This window comes from Urocitellus parryii, chromosome 4 (genome assembly GCF_045843805.1).
Source record: "Urocitellus parryii isolate mUroPar1 chromosome 4, mUroPar1.hap1, whole genome shotgun sequence".
Classification (NCBI taxonomy): Eukaryota; Metazoa; Chordata; class Mammalia; order Rodentia; family Sciuridae; genus Urocitellus; species Urocitellus parryii.
In genome coordinates, this window is record NC_135534.1 from 162,484,872 (window position 1) to 162,507,203 (window position 22,332).

At 35.8% G+C, this 22,332-nt stretch overlaps 1 protein-coding gene across 2 annotated transcripts in view; it reads left to right on the plus strand.

Moving 5' to 3' along the window:
* Nucleotides 1–22,332, plus strand: part of Focad (focadhesin) — a 283,866-nt gene that overhangs the window by 81,429 nt on the left and 180,105 nt on the right. For both annotated transcript variants that reach the window (XM_026397575.2, XM_077797050.1), the window contains exons 8-11: nt 242–448; nt 9,099–9,186; nt 11,855–12,057; nt 20,918–21,175. In XM_026397575.2, coding sequence (XP_026253360.2) covers nt 242–448; nt 9,099–9,186; nt 11,855–12,057; nt 20,918–21,175 — 756 coding nt within the window. The remainder of the gene's footprint in view (nt 1–241; nt 449–9,098; nt 9,187–11,854; nt 12,058–20,917; nt 21,176–22,332) is intronic.

Genomic DNA, 22,332 nt, shown 5'->3' on the forward strand with positions numbered 1-22,332 from the left:
CCAGGCAGCAATAACAAAAACAGTAGCAAATTGTATTTTAGTTAGTGGCAAAAGGAGGGGGGACAGTGTTGTGTGTTTTAACACTGATTGAGTTATTTCACTTACTTCATCTCCTTTATGTCTTCATGGGTTTAGAGAGAACTATTTTGTTAAAAATTTCTTGCATAGCTTTAACATCATCCTGTGATGTGTTTATCATTTTAATGATATATGTGTTATATGTAATATCTTTTATAAGCAGATAAAAGATCTGATACAGACAACAGAAGTGATGCTGTTTATTGAGGAATTATATTTAAGTCTTTTGCGTCATCCTGTTTTCTGGAAAATTCAGCTGAGCCAGCTGACACTGCAGTTGCTGTGTATCTGTGAAGTCAGCTTAAAGATAACCGGGGAATGCTCATCTTTAATTCAGCTTTTAGACCACAGTGTTGAACTTCTGAAGGAGGTAAGAATAGCAAGAAAATATAATGTGTCAGTTATCACTTAACTGGGTTGTGATGCTCATTTAGTTTATTGCATAGTAGAGGTGATTTGATCTAATGTAATTAGATCATACTAATATACTACTGTTTTTTTATAAAAATGAATCATTAAATACTCTTTGGAGCATTAGTGAAGGATCTGCTACTGTGATATTTATTTATTCATATATTGAAAATCACTATTGGACAAACCCTATGAAATACATAGTTAAAAAAATACATTTTGTGACCTCAAGGGACTTACAAGCATGTAAATAACTATTTTAGTACCATAAGATACATGTTTTTAGGGGAGTATATTTATAGTGCACTGGGAGCATGGTTTAAGGGAGGTAAGGCATGGACTGAGATTTGAAGACTGAAGAGGAGTTAAGTACAATCCAGAGGTTGGGAAGGGCATTCCAGCTGGGAAATCAGCATGTGCTTAAACACAGAGGCCTGGAGAGCATGCAGGCGTGACCTCTTCAGCAAACAAGCGCATTGATTTGAGGATTGTTGAAGGATTAAGGTGAGGAAGATAAAGTTGGGCCCTCTCCTATGACATACAGATGAGTTTTCATTTTATCTTTCAGGTAATGGCATGCTACTGAGGACCTCTCATCAGAGAGGCACCTTCATTTTTTTGGTGTGTGTGTGTGTAGAAGATCATTCTAGTGGGAGAGTTGGGAGCATTTTAGATAGAGAATACTAACAGGGCAGGAAGTAAGGCAGCTGTCTTAGGACAAAATATGACAGACTGGGTGACTTAAACAACAGAAACTTATTTCTCATAGTTCTGGGGGCTAGGAAGCCCACAATCAGGGTGATGGCCAATTAGGTCCCTTGAGAGTGCTCTCTTCCCCATTTGCAGATGGCTGTCTATTCTCAGGGTCCTCACATGTTGAGATGGGTTATGAGCTCTCTGGTTTCTCTTCTTATGGAGACACTAGTCCTATTGGATTAGGGATCCATCATTATCAATTCATTAAATCATATCTGCCTCCTTACTCCAGATAATTTTTCTTTAGGGGCTGGGGTCTCAACATCAATTTTGAGGGGATGTAATTCAGCCTATAGCAAAGATCAAATTAGGGAATGGAACAGGGAAAGAGAACCATGAAGAGGATATGGTAAAGCTTTGTGGTTGATTAGATGGCTAGAAAGAAGGCCTTTGATAGAGTGGCATCCTTCTATTTTGGGCTTCTGGATGAAGCCATTCACTTTGAGAAACGGAAGCAAATGTTGGAGGAAAGTGCCGCAGTCTGGCTGGGCACAATTCAGGAGCCACTTGTCAAAAGAAACAAACTTTATTTTTAGAACAACACACACCACACCACACAGCTCCTCAGGAAAAATTCTCAGAGCCCAACTGCCACCACTGGCTTCTCACAAGCCTCTCCACCTCCCCCACTCCTCCTGCTCTTGGAGGCCCATTGGCTGGGTCTTGTGGGCGGAGCCAAAAAAAGTCCCCCAATGAGCAGCTCCGTGGTCTGAAAGGGCAGGGGAACAGCCCAATGAGCATCACAGCAGAGGAGCCAATCAGCTAGAAGTTGCTGGGGCCGCTGTGAGCCAATCATCAGCTGGCAGCTGGAAGTTTGCTGGGGCCCCTTTGGCTGTGGCTCTCAACAGGGAAGATAATTAATTTGGTTTTAGACATGCTTGGTTTGACGTGTGCATGGATCATGGGTTGTTGATATATTGTTTGAAACCCAGAATAGAGGCCTAGGCTAAAGGAATAGATTTGTAGACATCTGTGGGGAGGGCTTGGGATGGAACTCCAGGGTTGTTGATATTTGAAGTGTACTGATAAAGGGGAGTCAGAGAAAGTAGGACTAGAAGAATTGTAAGATAAACAGAAGAAACAGATGTCATGAAAATCAAGGCAAGGAATATCTCTGTCAGGGGAGAATGGTCAACAGCATTATGTGTAATGAAGAGGTGATAATATCTAAGGGACATAAAGTATTCTGAGAATGCAGCAAATAAAAATACAACAGACTGGGTGACTTAAACAACAGAAACTTATTTATCCATTGTTCACATTGGCAAAGTGGTTTCAGCTGAATGGTGATGGTGGGAATAATTGGAATAGGGGAATGCATGGCAGGTGAGGAAATAGTGAATGTTGATTTTTGGTGCAAAATAGGAGTCAAGGAAAGCTCAAGTAAGTCATCTGTCAATCTTATGATTAGAATGGTTTCATATATACTGAGATGCTAGATAATATATTTTGTGTAATTATTATATATATTATATAAAATGCTATATATTTGGGGCTGGGGTTGTGGCTCAGTGGTAGAGCGCTCGCCTAGTGCTTGTGAGGCCCTGGGTTCGATCCTCAGCACCACATAAAAATAAACAAATAAAGGTGTTGTGTCCAACTACAACTAAAAAATATTTATATAGATGTGATTATTTTGCCATTTATTATATAATTGTGTCATTTATTTTGGCATTTATTATATATCATCCTTGCTGTGGGCTGAATTACATCCCCTCAAAATTTTGTTGAGACCTCAACCCCTAAAACAGCTATTATTTATAGTAAGGAGGCAGTTATGATTTAATGAATTCATAATGGTGGATCCCTAATCTAAATCTATTAAGATGTATAAATACATCTATTTATAATATATAATATATTGCTTATAGTAGGTATAATTATATAATAAACATGAGAAACATGAATAAACAATTTAAAAATATCAAATAAACAATTTAAAAATATCAAATTTATTTTTTCTTTATATAAAACAGCGAAATGCATTATAATTCTTGTTACACATATAGAGCACAATTTTTCTTTGGTTGTATACAAAGTATACTCACACCATTTGTGTCTTCATACATGTACTTTGGATAATAATGATCATCCCATTTCACTATCATTTCTAGCTCCCATGCCCTCTCCCTTCCCCTCCAACCCCTCTGCCCTATCTAGAGTTCATCTATTTTATGGACAATTATTTTATGGATGAATTACCATTCCTATGGATTTAGTATTCTTAGGTCAACCTCATGTTATTCCTGTGTACTTGTACTAGATTCTTGTGAGTAGTAGTCATAATTATCATTTATAATTTCAGAGTTTAGTCCCTTTTAACATCATTGTTTTATCATATATCTCTCCTTAGCTTGTATTTATTAAGCAGCTACCTATGATAAACTGTTCTAGTGAATAGTTAAAAACAGACAAGACTCATGAAATTCATACTTCAGACGGTTCCAACTAGTGTCCAGTTTATCAGAAGTAGGTCTGAGCAAGGCCCAAGCATCTACATTAAACTTCTACCATTAGGTAATTTTTATATTTTCATATACAAAGCAAACACCCTTGTAGCCATCAAAGAGATCAAGAAATAGAACCTGCTGGCCACCCCAGAAGTTCTCCAGAAGCCTATTCCTAAGCACAAATTCCTGCTTCCTCTGACAGTCATGAATTATCTACAGTCATTCTTTTCCTTGTGTGTTGTTAGTCTTATCTAAGTACATATCTCTAAATACTGTAATATGGTTTTGGGGTGAGTGGGTGTATGTGTTTGTAAAATCTGTCCTTTAGATGGCTTTTAAATTAAAGGCAGTCCCCTTTTATTCCTTCCTCACTTGTTTTTCTCCTTGTGCTTTATGTATGGAAAACCTGGCTTGTATTAGCTGCAGAGTTTTCTACACTATAGATTTTGCTGATTATATCTTCATAAGGCACTTTAACATGTTTCTCTGTTCAGAGATAGTTAGCTCTATTTGTGGGGGAAAAAGGTACACTTGTACATTATTGGTGGGACTGTAGAGTACTATAACCACTCTGGAAAGCAGTATGGAGATTCCTCAAAATCCTAGAGATGGAACCCATCTGACACAGCTTCCCACTCCTTTTTCCCCAAAGATCTAAAATCGACATACTGTGGCAACACAGTCACATCCATGTTTATAACAGTACAATTCACAATAGCTAAATTACAGAATCAACCCAGATGTCTGTCTTTGGATGGATAGATTAAGAAATTTGATATATACATACACACATACACACACACACACACACACACACAAAATGGAGTTCTACTTAGCCATAAAGAAGAATGAAATTATGGCATTTGTTGGTCAATGGATGGAAATGGAGACTATCATAATAAGTGAAATAAGCCAAACTCAAAAAGTTGAATATTTTCTTTTTTTAAATTATTTTTCCTCAAAAGTAATTAAAAAAAAATTTTTTTAGTTGTAGGTAGACACAATACCTTTATGTTGTGCTGAGGATCGAACATAGTGCCTTACCCACACCAGGCAAGTGCTCTACCTCTGAGCCACAACCCCAGCCCTGAATGTTTTATATGTGGAAGCTAGAGTAAAATAAAGAGAAGGGGGAGGAAAGGATAGGCTATCATAAAGATAAAGGAGGACCAGTAATGAAGAAGATTGAGAGGCAGAGTGGAGGCAATACAGAATGAATTGTTAAAAAATCATGTTGTATGCATATAAAAATATAGCACAGAGAATTTCACCTTTATGCATAAGTAAAAAGAACCAATTAAATATAAATTAATGAGCAAAAGGAAGTCTAGTAGAGTAGAAGAAGGAGCAGGGGGAAGAGGGAGAAGGATAATGGGAGGAAAAATTGGGGGCTTATGAACTGAAATTGAATTCCATGCATGTATGGGTTTGTCAGGATGTGACCTAACTACTATGTATAACTAAAGCTCTAATTTAGAAGAAGAAGAAGAAGAAGAAAGTAGCTCTAGAGGCTTAATCGGATTCATAATGACTTATTTTATTTTGCATCCAAGACTATGGGGTGGTGTGTCCTTTCATCAGTGGATGCATAATGTGTGTTGCTTTTCTTTTTATAATGTTAGTAGCTATAGATAATCACTGCTTAGTTCCATTAATTCATTGAGAATTGCAGAAATGATTATTTTCTTATTAGCTGGAATGCTTCTTTAAAAGGAAACTCCCTCAACTACTGTTTGATTATCTAGTGGTAGAGTTTGTATAGGGAATGCAGGATAAATACATGACTCTTCCCCTTTCCCTTTATTTACCGATTTCTAGACATATCATTATGAACTTAGAAATTTCAACATATTTATTGTGTTTCAATCTATGGAGGATATTGTCCCTTGTGAAGTTGAAATTGTCCTATTTTTGGCCAACAGGAATCTCTTCAAGTTGGCTCTTGAGTTCAATTAAAAAATTTTTTTGTTACCTAGAATTATAGAATATTAATTTCATTTAGAGCAATAAAAACGAGAGAATGTCAGTGAGAGAAGGTCATATTTATGTTCTCTCTGTTTTGCTCAATATTTTAACAATTTTAGAGGGAGTAACAATGAGTAGAATTGTTGAAATATTTTGTTTTGAAAGCTTCTTGCTACTCACCCTTATGTCAATGTTCCTGAGGTCAAAAAATAAAGGAAAATTAATGAAAATACCATATCCTTTAAGGCCTAAATGCATACTAACTTGAAGTAAAATGAAGTAGAGTTAAGCACTTACTATGTATTTTGAGATTATATGTATGTTCCTGTTCCTTTGGGATCAATGACTATTACTTTAGCTTTTTTTCCCCTTTAGCTGAAGTATTACTTTAGCTTTTTTTCCTTTGTTCTTTCTACTATTAAGTTAGAGACATATCATTGTATACTACATTAATTTATTTCTTAGATTGTATTAGTATTGGCAGAGTTGGGCTTAGTTGAGCTAGTAGTTGATCAATTTGAATGATATCATATGGTTTGTTACATTTCAAACAAAATAAATGTACTCAGATCAACAAAATTAAGCAAACATGATACTGATTGCGATGAAATGGATAGTTTTCAAAGTGAAGGACAGGTGAAATAAACATTCTGGTTTCAGAAAGTCTAGCAACAAGGGGTTTCTAAGACACCACCATCAGGTTACACAGTTCCAACCGCCTTTCTTTATTATGTGTCTTAGTTTAAGGATCATTTTCCTAGGAAAAATGATCTGTTCAGTCTGGCTTGGCTCAGTCAGCTCCACCAGAGGACGGGTGGGTAGTAAAGCTGTGGCCCTGGGATTGCTGGGGCTGTGCTGCCTTCCTCATTGTGTCTGTCACAGGATGTAGATTTTCTTACTTCAGGTTTTCACTTTCTTTTTAAATAGTTTTCCATGACCAGACTACACATGTCAAGAGAAAGGAGATTGTTTTGTTTACAGTAGTGTTTCCGCAGCCAGCATATGTAACTAGTGCCTAGTTCAGAAAAGGAGTTCAGTGATACCTTTTACTTGAATTGAGGACAGAAAGTTTGGACTCCAGGTGTTTTGTGACATTAAGAATCCTCTGACATCTGCAGCTAGGTATGGAGGCCTTTGCTCCTCTTTTGTATTTCCTATCTCTGTATGGATTCTGTGGTAACCTCAGTTCCTCTAAAGGCAAAAGCAGAGCCTGGGTGATCACAAAAGCTTATGTGGCTGGAGTTCATTTGCAAATGTGATCCCAGGAAGCAGGTGGGAAAGAGACAAGATGAGTGAATGATGGAAGGTCAAGGCAATATGAGAAATGCCAAATAGGACATTGCTACAAGCAACCAGTCACTCCATTCCACAGAATATTCTAAGAAGCCCTGTGAGAAATGTCTTAGAATCCTCTAGACGTATCCAGAAGAAGGGAAAAAGCATTTATCTATGAGGTCCTATTGCCAATTTGTCAAGCCTTGCTCTATGGGACTTGAACCTGCTGTTCTGGAGCAGGAAGCAAAGAGGTGTGCTGTGCACATCAAGGGAGTAGCCTCAGGTTGCACCTGTGCAGAGCCAGTTACTATAGTAGTACCTAGAGGCCTAGAAATGGAACAGGGTTTATAAAATGATCTCATTAAGTGCTACCATACTTCTGTGGTCATGATAAATCCATCAAACAAAAACCTTTTAACCTCTCAGAATTGTAACCAATTTAAGATTTATCTAGTCTAGGTCTCAACCATTGACTATTCCTTCTTTTTGATGTCTTCAGTCTCCAGCTCTTTTTCTTTCACTTTCTGCAGAGATCATTGTCACCCTTCTTGGAGAAGGTCATTGTCATTTATGACTGCATGCCTTTAAGTTCTACCCACTAAAATGTTTCAATTTTGTTTCAGAACCCTAAAATGCCACCTCATGGCCCTTGCAGTGACAGCTGATATGAGAAAGGGTTTTCAGTGATAGTATTAGTAAACAGATATGCTTTTGTTTCTCTCTGATCTTCTTGAAAGCTAGTCATTTTGGAATTTAAGTAATCTTGCTGGCTTTTGTTTTATATGGATACGTAGATATTGAAATTGAAAGAAATATGACAAATGATATATACTGTTTGATGTATTGTCTTAAAATGCATTTTTTAAATAGATGTTTTGTTCCATTGTTCTCAACTGTATTTGAAAACTGGACCTATAAAGTTCTAAATATACAAATTAAAATATGCCTGGTGCTGTGGCACAAACTTATAATCCCAGTGGTTTGGGAAGCTGAGGCAGGAGGATTGTCAAGTTCAAAGCCAAAGGGGCTAGGGATGCGGCTCAGTGGTTAAGTGCCCCTGAGTTCAATTCCTACTACCAAAAATCAAACAAAGAAACAAAAAACAAATTAGAATAAATTCCATTTACAAAAACTTAAAATTAATTTCCTTGTTTTTGCTGTTTGTTTTTTCCCCAGACTCCATAAACCAACATGTTAAAAGGTCTTCCATTTTGATTAATTTCACTTTTCAAATAATAAAACTGAGATTTAGGACATTTGTTAATTTGTTTCAGAATTGATAGCATCTCCAAGACTATACCTTTTGAGTGTGTCAGACTAAATTGTATGCTATCAAGTTTTTAAAAATGTGTGGTTCTTCCTTACTTATTTTTATTTTACTTTTTGCCTGTCTTCATGATTCGTAGGTACTTTGACTCCTTGGGTGCATCCGTAAAATTTCCAAAATGAAGTAATTTTAGCTGGGTCTTTCTTCTTTAGTTCTATTACATATTGTTTTCTTTATTTAGAAGCCTCAAATAATGTCACTTGCATTTTAATAGAACTTAATATGCATATCTTTTTCATTTTATTTATATTCTTGGTGAACTTAATGATTTTTGCTTCTATAGTTATTGCTTTGCTACATTTAAATATGCTTAATAAATTACTATAATTAAAAAATAATCTCTGCCTCCTTGGCACTAATATCTCTTTTATTATAATAGCATGATTTATTAAAATTTGTTTAATGTAATTCATTGTGGAAGTTATATGGTTGAATTATGTGAATTGGATAAGTAGAAAAATTGAATTATTTTTCAGATGTGCAATGTTTGTAAATTCAGTATTTCTACTAATCTTTAATGGTTTCCAAAGATTGAGTGTGTTGAAGACTTGTCAATTTTGTTTTGTTAACACTTGTTATGTTAAAGAGCTTTCCCTCTGAATTATTTTGGTTTAGGCCTATTGCCCTTTGGCCATACGATATAACATTTTGAATTTATTTCTGACTGTGTGGCATTCACCATTCTTTATCAGCATAGACTTGCATAAGAAATGTTATATAATAATCTGCAGTTATTCATGTTAAATATACTATTTTTGGTTAAATGTTATGAAGCCATAGTTCTGGAAATTACTTTAACTCTTTCATTATCTTATTTATTTTATTTTATTTTTTAGGATTTTCCTGTTGAATTGGTCATAATTGGAATAGCTTTACTACTTCTACAGACTCCAGAAAGTCAGCAGAAACCAATCTTAAGTCTAGGTAAATAGAATAAAATGTAAATATACCACGAGTGTTGGCAGGAGTTGATTGAACTGGATATAATGCTATCCTATGTATTTTGAGTTTCTATTCTGGAATTTTCCTAATCATTATCAAGTAGAATATATATATATATATATATATATATATATTTCTCATCTTGTGTCAAGTTTCATGTACCATAATTTACTCAATGTAATTGAGGCACATTAGGTTATAGTATAAATCATAGCAATGGCATTTATAAATGTATTAAAGAACATATTACTTTATTCACAGTTGTACACCCAAATCTGAAACAGTAATGTAAAACCCTTGAAAGACAATAAGTGTTTAGCATGTTGTTTTTAAGTTTCTCTACCTTTATTAGTCATAGTTGGTGCTACATTGAACAGGATTTAGTTTATGGTTATTGTATTAACTAGCTAGAACAAATGAAAGACTATCCAGTATTGACTTAAGAGAGGGTGGAGAAGGGGAGGTGAAAATGTTCTAATTCAGAAGAATGTGGTTTAAAAATCAAGTTGCACAGTCTGGCAGATTGACAAACAAGGCACACCTTTAAAACGTGTTTTTTTTTTTTTTTCATCAATGCTGCCTCATTTTGCTTGGTCTGATATAGCCCATGTAGTAATGGGGGATCAGTCTAAATTATATGTTGCCATGATATGTTGATAAACCCCCACATTCATTTTTATGAAGTGCTTGAGATAAATACCTATTGGATAGCTCATTCCTTTGGGCATTTTAATCCATTGTGAGTTTAAGAGAATTGATCTTTCACTTGTAATATAACTGTAAAAATGGCTTTAGCACATGGAGGCGGTTCTTGGCTCTCACTTTGATTTCTACCCTGCTTTGCCTATCAGCCTTTGCTCCTTCAAGCCACTCCTCCAGGTTCCGTTTTTGACCCCTTCCACCATTTTTTTTTTTCTTACAGCAGTGCACATGGGATCTTCCCAATGTGTAATTTACCAGTCCTGCTCCTCTGACAGCCATAGTTTTGTTATTTTTCAAATATTTTATTGAAGTAAAATTTACATGCCATAAAATTCACCATTTAATGTGTTTTCTAGTAAATTTATAGATGTGGCAACCAATGCCAGGAGCCAGTTGTAGAATATTTTCATCAGTCCCTTAATTTCTTATGCCTGTTTATAATCTTCATTCCCAAAACACTAATCTTCCTTTTGTCTCTGTAGATTGACCTTTTTTGGACTTTTTATATAAATGGATTTTGTTTGTTTTTGACAAAATTTCAAAGCCCAGAGAAAGCACATTTCTAATTCTGAACACAACAGATCATGTTACAACTATATTGTGGCTCATGTATAATAAAAGAATGATACTAGATCAAACACTCAAATGCTTTTATTATTTGTTTGGTAGACTTTTCTTTTTCTACTAAGCCAGTGTCTGATTTGAAGTTTCCCAAGTTAGGTGAATAAATCATACTGAGAACTACTGAGCTAGTGTGTCATCTTGAAAAGCAAGGATGGACTGCTGTTTAGAACATGGGGAATCGCTATTCAAAGAAATCAGATAGCTAAAAGGATACTTATTTCAGATTATTTAAAATAAAAGTATGTCCAACACTAATGTAATATGCTTTATAATTATCACTAGCCTTGATTATAAATAGCAACTTATAAAAATGTCTGGAAGATTTATAAGACTGAAATATTTATATGCATTTAAAGATAATGGATTTTCATAATAGCTCCAATAATTATGGATTAATACCAATATTTAGGCAAAAAATAAAGTTATTAGCATTAGAGTAATGGATTTATATAAATACAACAGATCATGTTAAGGTTTGACTTCAGGATGACTTAAAATAATGACAACTCATGGGTATAATTTAAGGCTTATAGAAATTTTTACGATGCAGTGGGGAAAATCAGTTGACTATTTTGATAATTTAACTCTGAAGCCTGTAGATAACATCTTTTAGTAAATCGGGGTTCCTGAAAAAATACTTTAAAAATAGCATATTTGTGCATTAATTCATTTAGTTAATATTATAGGGAAACTGTTCATATAGCTAAGTTCTTGCACTCTGTATATATGTTTCTGATGTGTATATTGAGTTTTCACATGAAAAAAGTTACTCATCAAAAATGTGTTTTATTGTAAAGCTGCTTACAGACTTTGAGACTTTTTGTGATCTGCTTCTTAGCAAATATAGCTGCAAGGCAGTAGTGCTGCCTCACCTTGCTGTTCATTTGCTAACAGTTCTTAGCTGGTTAGTGAAAACATGTGTGTTGTTGGTTTTGTTATCATTCACCAGGAACTCTTGGTCTCTTCACTATTTACTGAGGGCAATAGTAGGATCCAAGAGATTACAAAGGAAAAATGGTATTTGTATTTAAAGATAATATTGACCAAAATAAATAATATTTACCTAGAAAAGGAGTTGATTTATATCTGATACATGTGTTTTCTCAAAAAGCATAATCATTTTTTCAGTTTTATAAATAGCATGTTTTAAATAACAGTTAACTTTTATGCTCCTTTTATTTCCTTTTTTGATGAGACTTAGATCTAAGTATGTGTTTGATCTAGTTATAAAGGAATAGGAAAACTCTGACATGTCACTGAAATTAGCATTTTGTTTGACTGTGGTATTAATTTTAAAAATGTGAATTGTTGTTTTGACTATTAGCCTTGAAGCTCCTCTCTTTTGCTGAGGGTCAGAAAATCCCAAAGTCATCTCTGCTGCTTGTGATGCCACTGCTGCAGATACTGTCTTCTACTGCCTTGGAAGACTGTCTGTCCTTGGATGAGGATGGTCCCTCTAGACAGCAGTTGGCCTTGAACCTTTTGGAAATGGTACAACAGGAGTGTTACAGAGATGACCTGCAAAAGGTAACAAGTCCTTCCTTGTTTCTCTCAGAGTGTCCATGTGAGTTTTCTGTCTCTCCAGATCTACTCCTGATGCCATGTCTGTTGGGTGGGAGCTTCATCAATGAACTCCACTGCTCTGCTAGGCAGTGTGTAGGAGATGTTAGTACATTCTTCTGCACCAGGAGGAGGGGGTGGAGTCCTATTGTGACATAGGTTTTGGAAATGCTGTATAATACTTTTTCTTTGAGATTCCAGTGCATGTTAGTCATTAGAGATCCTGAGAATCTTTCAGAAAAGAAACAGTTCTATATGTGTGTGACTTTAATGTATTTAAGCATGGAATCCTATCCTCTTATAATACTTATTATGACATATTGCCATATCTGGGAAAGTCCAAGGTGGGAAATGCTTCTTTAATGCCTGGAAGTTCTGGAATCAGTACAAACTGAGTGTTATTTCCTAACATGGTGTGTTATACTATCTTCCTTGGCATGCATGTGGCTCTTTATGTCTTTTGTATATGTTCCTCCTCTCCTGCTCCCAGCTGGAAGACAACAGGCCTGTCACTTGCTGTTGCTATTCCTACCTCCCTCACTCTTGGTTTTCAGTCTCACCTTTCCTTTTAGAGTAATGTAGTGTTGTCAGTGTCTGGTGCGTGGCTGAGTTCTAGGCCTAGATTTGCCAGACTTCTTCTCTTTAGGTTTTGAGTTTTTCCCTTGGTCAACTATATTTCTTCCTAATTCCTACTCTTATAGGAATGGGATGAGGATTAAATAAAATTAAGCCTGTGAAGCATCCTAAGTCTCCATACATAGAGGCACCACATAAATACAAGATAGAAGCATGATAGTTGCTTCATTTGGAAAAACAAATGCCTCTTATCATATATTATTAAATGTTGTAGCAGCAAAATCCATCATTATTATTACTTGTTTAATCATTTTAATACAGTTATTGGCATAAGCAAATTGAAGCTTCCTAAATCCAAATTGTTTGATTAAAACTTTAAAACATTTTAAAATAGGTAATTGATTTGCATTAAGAGAAAGAAGTTCTTATATTAGTACTAACAAGCAAAATGTGACCAAAGAATTCTAGTAGCTTTTTACCTTACCTCTTGGTTTGCCCATATAGAACAAGATTGCCCCCTAAATGGGGGTGGGAGTGGGGGTGGGGCAGGATGTTCTGTGTCCAAGACTTGGATTCCTTTAATTCACAGGTGGTATTTACTTAGGATCACCCTAACTCTAATACCTAAGGACTCAGCTTACTATTTGTTCAGGTGTGTGTAAATCTTATTAATCAATGCTAATAGCTGGACTTTCTTTTTAGCTGCTGGTGAAGAAGAAGAATGAGGAAGAAATACTATTAGGGCTATAAACATTCTTGTGATACTGTGCTGCTTGATTGAGGCTTTAAATAGACACATGATCACCCTTCTAAAAAATTTAAGGCACATTTTACTGTTTTTTTTTTTTTTCCTAGTACTCTATATTCCAACCACACCTATTGATTCAATTTGCGCCACACACTCCAGGTCTGTTTCTGAATCTTTCCTTTGCGTATAATGCACTTTTGTGTCCCCTGCTTGAACTGCCTATTCTTAATGTTCACAGTGAGTCAGAATTCATTGCTTTCTTTGTATCCCCAGCACTTTTTGCATTAGTCAAATACAAAAAATGTTGTGTATTAACTTAGAGGTTACATGTTTATGCCTCCAACTCTATTATGAGCTCACTGAGGGAAAGAATCTTGGCTGTTTTTCTAAGGCATTTAGAAAATTGCAGCAATTTAAATTAACATTTAAATTGTTAAAAATATTTTTGTTAGTTGTTGAACTGAATATTCTTCTTTCCACATACTTAAAGAAAAAGATAACACCCTAGTGTATTTATCTTTGTATCCACAGTACCTGATCCATAGTTTAAAACCTGGTAAATACTCGGTAAATTTTTATTTAAACAGTGAGGAAAGTATGTCTCTAATAAGAACACAGGTCTTTTCACCATCTTGATTTATTACAGAGAGCTTTCTGTATAAAAATCACAGATTTTGTTTTTATTTCTTTTTGGATTGGTGATTCTGATAGCATTTGAGAACTAGAGCAGCTCTTTGGATGTCTGCTTGGGCTGGTGGATGAAAACAAGGTTAAACACGTTGGGCCTTGTGATTCTGTAAGAGTTGCAATTCTGAAGTGTTGATAAACATGCAATAAAATACGTTTTAGCCTCTTCTAGTTTTGAAGATATAAAAAATATTATAAAAAATATAGATATAAAAATATTATACCAAACTTGCCATTTTTCTTTTAAAAACAAAAGATGAACATTTAGTGTGTGTGTGTAAAACAGGATCCTTTTCAATTTGGCTGTTAAGTGTTATATTTAAAACCACCTATTGTGTTCTCTCTAGGTTAAAAACAAAACAAAACAGAAAACCAAAGTGCTTGGGAAATCCTACCCTTCCCATCTCTCCAAGAGATAAAAGAAAGTACCAGTCAGGGTGCAGCCAGGAGAGAAGTTTTTTTTTTTTTTTTTTTTGTAGTTATAGATGGACAGAATGCCTTTAGTTTATTATTTTTAGGTGGACATAATATCTTTTTTTGTTTACTTTTTTATGTGGTGCTAAAGATAGAGCCTAGTGCCTCACATGTGCTAAGCAAGTGCTCTGCCACTCAGCTATATAATCCCAGCCTAGGAGAGAGAAATTTGAACAGGAAAAACTCAATACAAATAATTAGTTACCAAAAGTTGTAAATGAGTCTCTACAGAGATTTGCAGCAGTAAAGGAAGGGAGCAGCGTCTACCTATAAGACTGTGAGGACTTCTCAAGGAAGGAACTTGGTCTCTGTCATCAAGACTGAGACTCAGACCTTACTGGGGACAATATGGCTGCAACTTGCAGGATGCTGTGGGCTTCTGGGGAGCTGTTGGCCAGAGCTGATTCATAGGAAGCCACCATTTGGGGTCTCCTGAATGTCTTTGGTGGCCGTGGTAGAAGAAATCAAAGTACAGGAACCTAAGAGGAAATCTTTCTCCACTGCCTTGTAGTGCCTCTCCTGTGCCTTCTGTTGAAAGGACTAAATCTGCATGGAGTTAGGGGGTAGGAGGTGTCAAGGTGCTGCTGCATTGTCACAAAGCTGGACCAAAAGGATGCCTGTGGAGCTGAGGTAATATACTGAGTAACTGGTGCAGCCAGTAAGATAGAATCAGGAGAGCTTTTAGAGGGAGTGAGGGTGGGTGAGTGAGAATGGGAAGAGATTTAAAAGCTAAACTTGTAATTGTGCATGATGGCAAATTTCACTTCTGTATAACTATTCTAGTCAACAGAAAGCTTAAGGGATAGCTCTACCAAGCTGGGGTCTACCAAGTGTTTTTTAAACATTTATTTTTCAGTTATATGAAATGAATTGCATTCTGCCATTATGTATAACAAATTGGGATACAATGTCTCTAATTTTTACTTTATGTGGCATGCTAGTGAGCGCTCTACCTCTGCACCACAACCCCAGCCCCTACCATGTGTTTTTTCATTCATTTGTTGTGTATGTTTATGTGTGTGTGTGTATGTTTAAATTGTCTATGCTATTTTGGGTCCCTTATAATGAAATAGTACAAAGTATAGGTTTTATTTGAAGTTGTAGTAAGCAGAAAATATCTTGAGTTTTTAACTCTTAAAAATCATGAAATTTGCAATGGATTGACATTGTCTTTTGACTCATGTTTCTCATGATAATTGTAAAATAGGTCCTCATTGTCTTGTTGTCTTCATCTCCTCCTGTTCTAGCCTTGGACTAGTGGCTGAACCTCTCTGGACCCTGGTAAAATGAGTAACCAAATACCTGGTTCATGGAGTTTATTGAGTACTTTGTAGGCTCCATTCTGAGTGCTTTTCTATATATTAACTTGTTTAATTTTTACTGCAAACTCTTTGAAATAGGTAATATTAATGGTTTCATTTATCTAAGAGATGACTGAGGCATAGAGAAGGGAAATAACTTATCAAGGGTGATGTAGTGGGAATCTAATTATTTGTAGTACCTTTATTAAGATATAATTCACTGATGGTGGAATGAGTTAGACATCATTACTCTATGTACATGTATGAAGGCACAAATGGTGTGAAAATACTTTGGGTATAGTCAGTGACTTGAAAAATTGTGCTCTATATGTGTAATATGAAATGAATTGCATTCTGCCATTATGTATAACAAATTAGGATAAATAAATAATTTAGTAAAAAAGATATAATTCACATACACAAATTTCATGCATTTAAAGTGTATAATTCAGTGGCTTTTAGTGTATTTACAGAATTGTGTATTCATCACCACAATCAATTTTAGAACATTTTTAACCCCCCCCCCCCAAACAACAACAACAAAAACACAAAAAAAACCAAAAAGGCAAAAAAACTCCCCAATACCCCTCAATCACCATGTCCTAATTTTACCCTCACCCATCAGCCTGGGCAACCTTTAATCCACTTTCTTTTTTTTTCCCTATAGATTTACCTACACTGGTTTCATGTAAGTGGGGTCATATACTATACAATAAGTGGTCCTTTTTAGTCCCCCCCCACCTTGGCATGTTTGCAAGCTTAATCCATGTTGTAGCGTGTATGAGAACCTCATTTCCTTTTGTGGTTGAACAGTGTTTTTTGGTATGAATATTTCACATTTTATTTTTCCATTCCTCTGTTAAACTGTTGGGTTATTTACACTTTTGGGTCATCTTGAACATGCTGCTATGCACATTTGTGTACAAGTTTTGTGTGGATATGTGTTTTCAATTTTCTTGGGTAGACACCTGAGTATAGAATTGCTAGGTCATAGCATAACTATTTAAGAAACTGCCAGAGTAGTTTCCAAAGGAGCTGTACCGTTTAATATCCCCCAAACCCCATCATAGTACATGAGGGTTCCAATTTCTCCATCCTCTCCAATTATAGTTATTGTTTTTGGATTTAGCCAACTTAGTGGGTAGGAAATGGTATTTCATTTGCATTTCCTTAGAGGTATTTTCTTCTTCTTCTTTTTTTTTTTTTTTTTTTTTTTTTTTTTTTTTTTTGTGGTGCTAGGGATGGAACCTAGGGCCTTGCACATGCTAAATAAGTGGTCTACCACTGAGCTGCATTCCAGCCCTGAAAGTATTCTTCCCATACTTATTTTAGAAGCCAGGAAACGGATTAGGGCATAGGTAATGAAGGGTAGAGCAGAAATTCAAATTTTGGCCATTTGACTTTAGAGGATGCACCCTATTCACTTTTTCTTCTTATCCTTTTTACCCCAATTTATTGTCATTGTGATGAATTTAGGAGTAAATAAATGTGGCATTTTGTTAAATTAATAGTAAGGAAAACAGTGAATTGAAGTAGACTGGTTTCTTAAGAGCTCTTGGTTGAAAGTTTAAAAGGAATTAGTAAGCTTAGGTCTTGTGCATCTGCCGTCCTCTCTGACTGACTAATACAGGGTGATGACTTATGTCATAACTCCTGAATCACTCAGCTCTCTTCTAGCTTCCGCCGAGAAGTACTGGTCTGGAAGGACCCCCCTTGAGGCTTTGTATAGTCCACTCTTCTTCTTGTGATCTAGTGAATGATTCATATGCCCTTTACCACAAACCTGCTTTTAAGGGTCCCCATATTTGAGTTTCCATATTTTCTCTGCTTACATTTGTGAAGCCTATTTTAGTCAGTATTATAGATATACATTGTTGTTCCCTGTTAATAAAAACCTGTATTCACTGTATTTGCTTCTTTTTATGACCCATTTTTCCAAATAAATACTATTAAATATGCCTATGGTTAAAAGTTAATGGACCTGAACATTTTTAGTAAAAAATTTAAAAAATAGATTCTCATCTCCTTTACATCTGTAAAGGATGTTTTACAACCATGTAGTATTTATTTAAATGTCTTCCCTTGTCTGTCTGTCTGTCTTTTGTACTAGGGAGTGAACCAAGGGGTGCTTTATTCCCCAGCCTTTTTTTACTTTTTGAGACAGGATCTTGCTAAGTTACTCAGGCGGGCGGGCCTCAAACCTGGGATCCTCCTGCCTCAGCCTCCTAAGTAGCTGGGGTTATAGGCCTGGGCCACTGCACCAGACTTTCATTGTTTATTGAGCCATAATTCACACAGCACAAACCTGTCTTTTATTTTTAAATGCCGACTTTGTTCTTTGAAAGTCAACACCCAGAAGCTTCTCACAGGTCCTCTGGTAGGCTCGGGGTTGAGGTTTGGTAGCTGGTACTGAGACATTGATTGCAGTCCTTGCCCCAAGATTGTGATGTTACTCAGTGGGACAGAGACTGTTTTGTGACATCCTATTTAACATTCTGCCTTTTTTCTGCTGCCCTATCCTTAGACAAACAAACTTCAGAGCCTAATCCTAGACATGATACTTAAAGTGATGTGGGATTGCTTTGCTCTGTCATTGTTTACTCTTAGATTTCTCTGTAATGTTCCTGCTTTGGACTTGACTCATGGCTCATGGTGATTTCCAAATTCTTTTCTTTATGCTCACATCCTCTGATTTTAGTTTTTCCCGGCAGATGACAGAGATATTATTTCCCTGTATTTTGCAAATTCAGGGACCATGCTAGGTGCCTTATTAGTTCTTGTATCATATCTACTGCAGTGACCTTGGGCAGGCAGTTAGTCACTGCTTAAATTTTAGAAATGAGGTTGCTGGGATTGTGGCTCAGTGGTAGAGTGCTTTCCTAGCATGTGTGAGGCGTTCGATTCCCGGCCCCACATAAAAAAAACAAACAAATAAAATAAAGGTATTATGTCCATCTGCAACTAAAAAAAATATTTAAAAAAATTTAGAAATGAGGAAAATGAGACGTAGAGAGATAGACCTGGCAGTGCTGGTGTCCTGGTCTTTTAAGTCTCATAGCCAGTGCTGCTTATTGTTAGTCTAAGGACCTTGGCCCTGGTCATTAATGAATTCTATCTTAGGAAGAAAAGTCCTTTCTGAGAGAGAAAGCTATATCAACTGAGATATGAAGTTTTAACATTTATGTGTTTGAAATAGATATTCATGTGGTTCAGAAAGCATAAAATGGTGTCTGATGAGAAACCTTCTTGCTTTTCATTCCATTGGTCCAGTTCTCTCCGTCACAAATAACTAATGATGATTAGTGGTTACTAGTCTCTTCCACATTTGTCCAGATACTTTCCATCTATAAGTGAGTAAAAATAAAATCCTTTCCTCCCTAACCTCTTACAAAAAATATTGGCCGCATTTCAGGTGTATCATCTGTGTCTTACATTTTTACCTGGGGGATCTTTTATTAATATGGGTAGAACGTCCTCACTTACTTTTAGAGTGGCATTTAGTTTTCAAATCTATTCTTAAATACATATTTAAGAGAGTTGAACACTTACATCCTCACGTAAACATTTATAGGAACATCATAGTGGCATTATTTGTAATAGCCAAAGATGGAAACAACCCAAATATCCATAAACTGACGAATAATATGGTCTCTCCATTTGATAGAATATTATTTGACAATAAAAAGGAATGAAGAATTGATATAAGCTGTTACATGAATGAACACCAAAAACAAGCTAAATGAAAGAAGCCAGTCATAAAAGACACATATGTGGTTCTCTTTATATAAAATATTTGGAATAGAAACAAAGTAGATCAGTTGTTTCTAGGGGCTGGTTGGAGTTGTGGGAAAATGAGGAATGACTTAATGAATATGGGGTTTCCCCTTGGGGTGATTAAAAATATTCTAAAATTAGATTCTGATCATGGTTACCCAACTGTGTGAATTGCTAAAATCCACTGAGTTGTAAACTTTGAATGGGTACATTTTATGGTGATGAATTATATCTCAAGAAATCTGTTATTAAAATTTTTTTATAAAGCTTAACTTTTACTTCTCACCTTTTTAATTGTTATTTTTCCCCAAATAAGTCATCCTCCAATAACTGAACTGGTATAATCTAGAGATTTCTCGTTTGTCTCAACGCATTCTGTGATTTGAATTACTTTATTAGCCGATGATGTCTAATGCTCTTTAATGTGTGCAGCTTCTCCTGAGCTGTTATACCCATAGCAGGATGCAGGGTTCTGTCCACCTCTGGCCCTGACTACACTACTTTTGTGAGGAGACATTTCTCAGATTTACTGAAACGTAACGTCTTCTCTGGGTATTGTTTCAATTTGGAGCTGTCAGGCTACATTTTATTGCAGAAGTAATTCACAACTACTAATGAATTCACAATTACTAATGAATTCCCAGGCTCCAGCTGAACTAACTCTGTTCCTATCAACATACTGTCTGTTACAAACAGGAATTGTCCTCTGTCCAAGTCTGCCATCTGCCCTGGGCTGCCTCCTAGGAGGGCCTAGAGCCCGGCAAATGTTGTGTTTTTTTCTGTCCTCTTTCTCATTACTGAATACGTTTTTAGTGATAGGGGCTCTTTCCAAATTCTGCTCTCTTTGGATCTTGTTTATTTATTGATCCATTTTTTTTCCTTGTCTTAATTAGAATTGAATGGTAAATAAAAACTTGTTCTACAGTTTCATCTACCAGCTGTTTTTCTCTATGTGTAATCCTGTTACCTAAAATGTGGGCACAGAGCTTTTTGGCAGGAATTCAAAGTTTGTGTTCATTTTGTTGGGAGAAATGATTTCTTATAATGAAAAATAAAAAATAAGTGAATGTCAGAAATATATTTCTGATGAATATATTCGTCTCAGTTATTCCTTTTTTTTTTTTTTTTTTGAAAGACAGGGACTTGCTGGTAGCCCACACTGGCCTTGAACTTGCAATCTTCCTGCCTCCGCTTCTCGAGTAACTGGTATTACAGGCACGCACCGCCACCCTCTGCTATTCATGCCTTTTTCGTGTTTATTTTTCAGCCCTCCTGCAGGCTTGCATTCCCTGTTACCAGCATGTACGGCTCAATGTTCACAGCCTGGAGGATTCTTGAAGTCATGACAGGAGAAGCTGCAACAAGTGACTGGTTGGCTGCAGTGGAGTCCTTGCTCCCTATTACCACAGCGATCCCCAGGCATGTTTTTCTTCTGCTGGCTCACCTCCTTGTTGAAGATAATGGACAAAACCTTCACCAGATACTGAAGGTCACCACAGAATTAGCTCAAGCAGATTCCTCTCAGGTAAAGCAAAGAATAATGGAACAGTAATGGGAAAGTTTAAGTTACAGATTATTCTCACTTTGTAGATTATTTGTATCAAAGTTATATATTATGGTTTGATTCTTCCCCCCATCTTTATCTTCCTAGTTTATTCTTCTTTCTCTGAATGGATGTATGTTTTACTAAAACTTTTTTTTTTCTTTTTTAAATTGAAAGCAAGGATGTCAGTATATGATGCTATTCTGGTTCTTCCAATTTTTAGTGGATTTGCTAATTTGTAATGCTTTTGCTAACTCTTGCAATATTTTGAGGTGCCTATCATTCTAATATTGATCATTTAAGGTAGACCCAGTTTGATCAATTCAAAATAAAGCTGTTTGTGCAATAGGCATTCATATCTTTTCAAATTCTTACAATTTCATCCTGTCTTCATTCAGTCATTTATTACACCAGAAATTATTGGGTCCTTCCTATGTGTGGTACTGATCTGCAATCCTGGGATGTAAATGTAAATAATTTCTTGTCTGCACAGAGCTTGAATGTAATAAGAAAGCAGTTTGACATTAATAAATGTTTTTTCTGCCTTTTAAACTAACTATATATTTAACTTAGTATTCTGTGAGGGCTTCCCCACCCCTATTCCTGGATAGCATCTTTAGAATGCATTCCCTGTGAAAGGGAGCTTTCTATTACCAAATGGTTATAGCATTTTTATTAGCCTCTGTTTATCTGTATCTTCATTTAATATTTCTTTTCAACCATGGTGAAGGAAATATTTATCATTTAATGGAAAACTATCTGTCCCTAAAGGGGAAAGAATGTGATGGTAGAGGTGGGGCAAATATATTTAAGATATAAAGTTAATGTATTTGGAATTCCTTCCTCCAACTTGTCATGCTCATTTCTTTTAGTCAAGTAACTGCCTACTGACATCTCACAAAAGGTTTTCTCTCTGACTAGATCTATCCTGTTCTGATTCTCCAAGTGGATCTGTCATGTACTCACATCTGTGTTTCATGGTATATGCATAATGTGAATCATTCCAACTTGCTTCCTGTTTTCCTTTCGATTTCTGAAATCGTGTTGACATCTTGTAGGATAATCTTTTGAGACTAGTTAATGCATAGGTAATGCTTGGAGATTATCTAAAAAAAAAAAAAGGATCCCTTGAAATAACA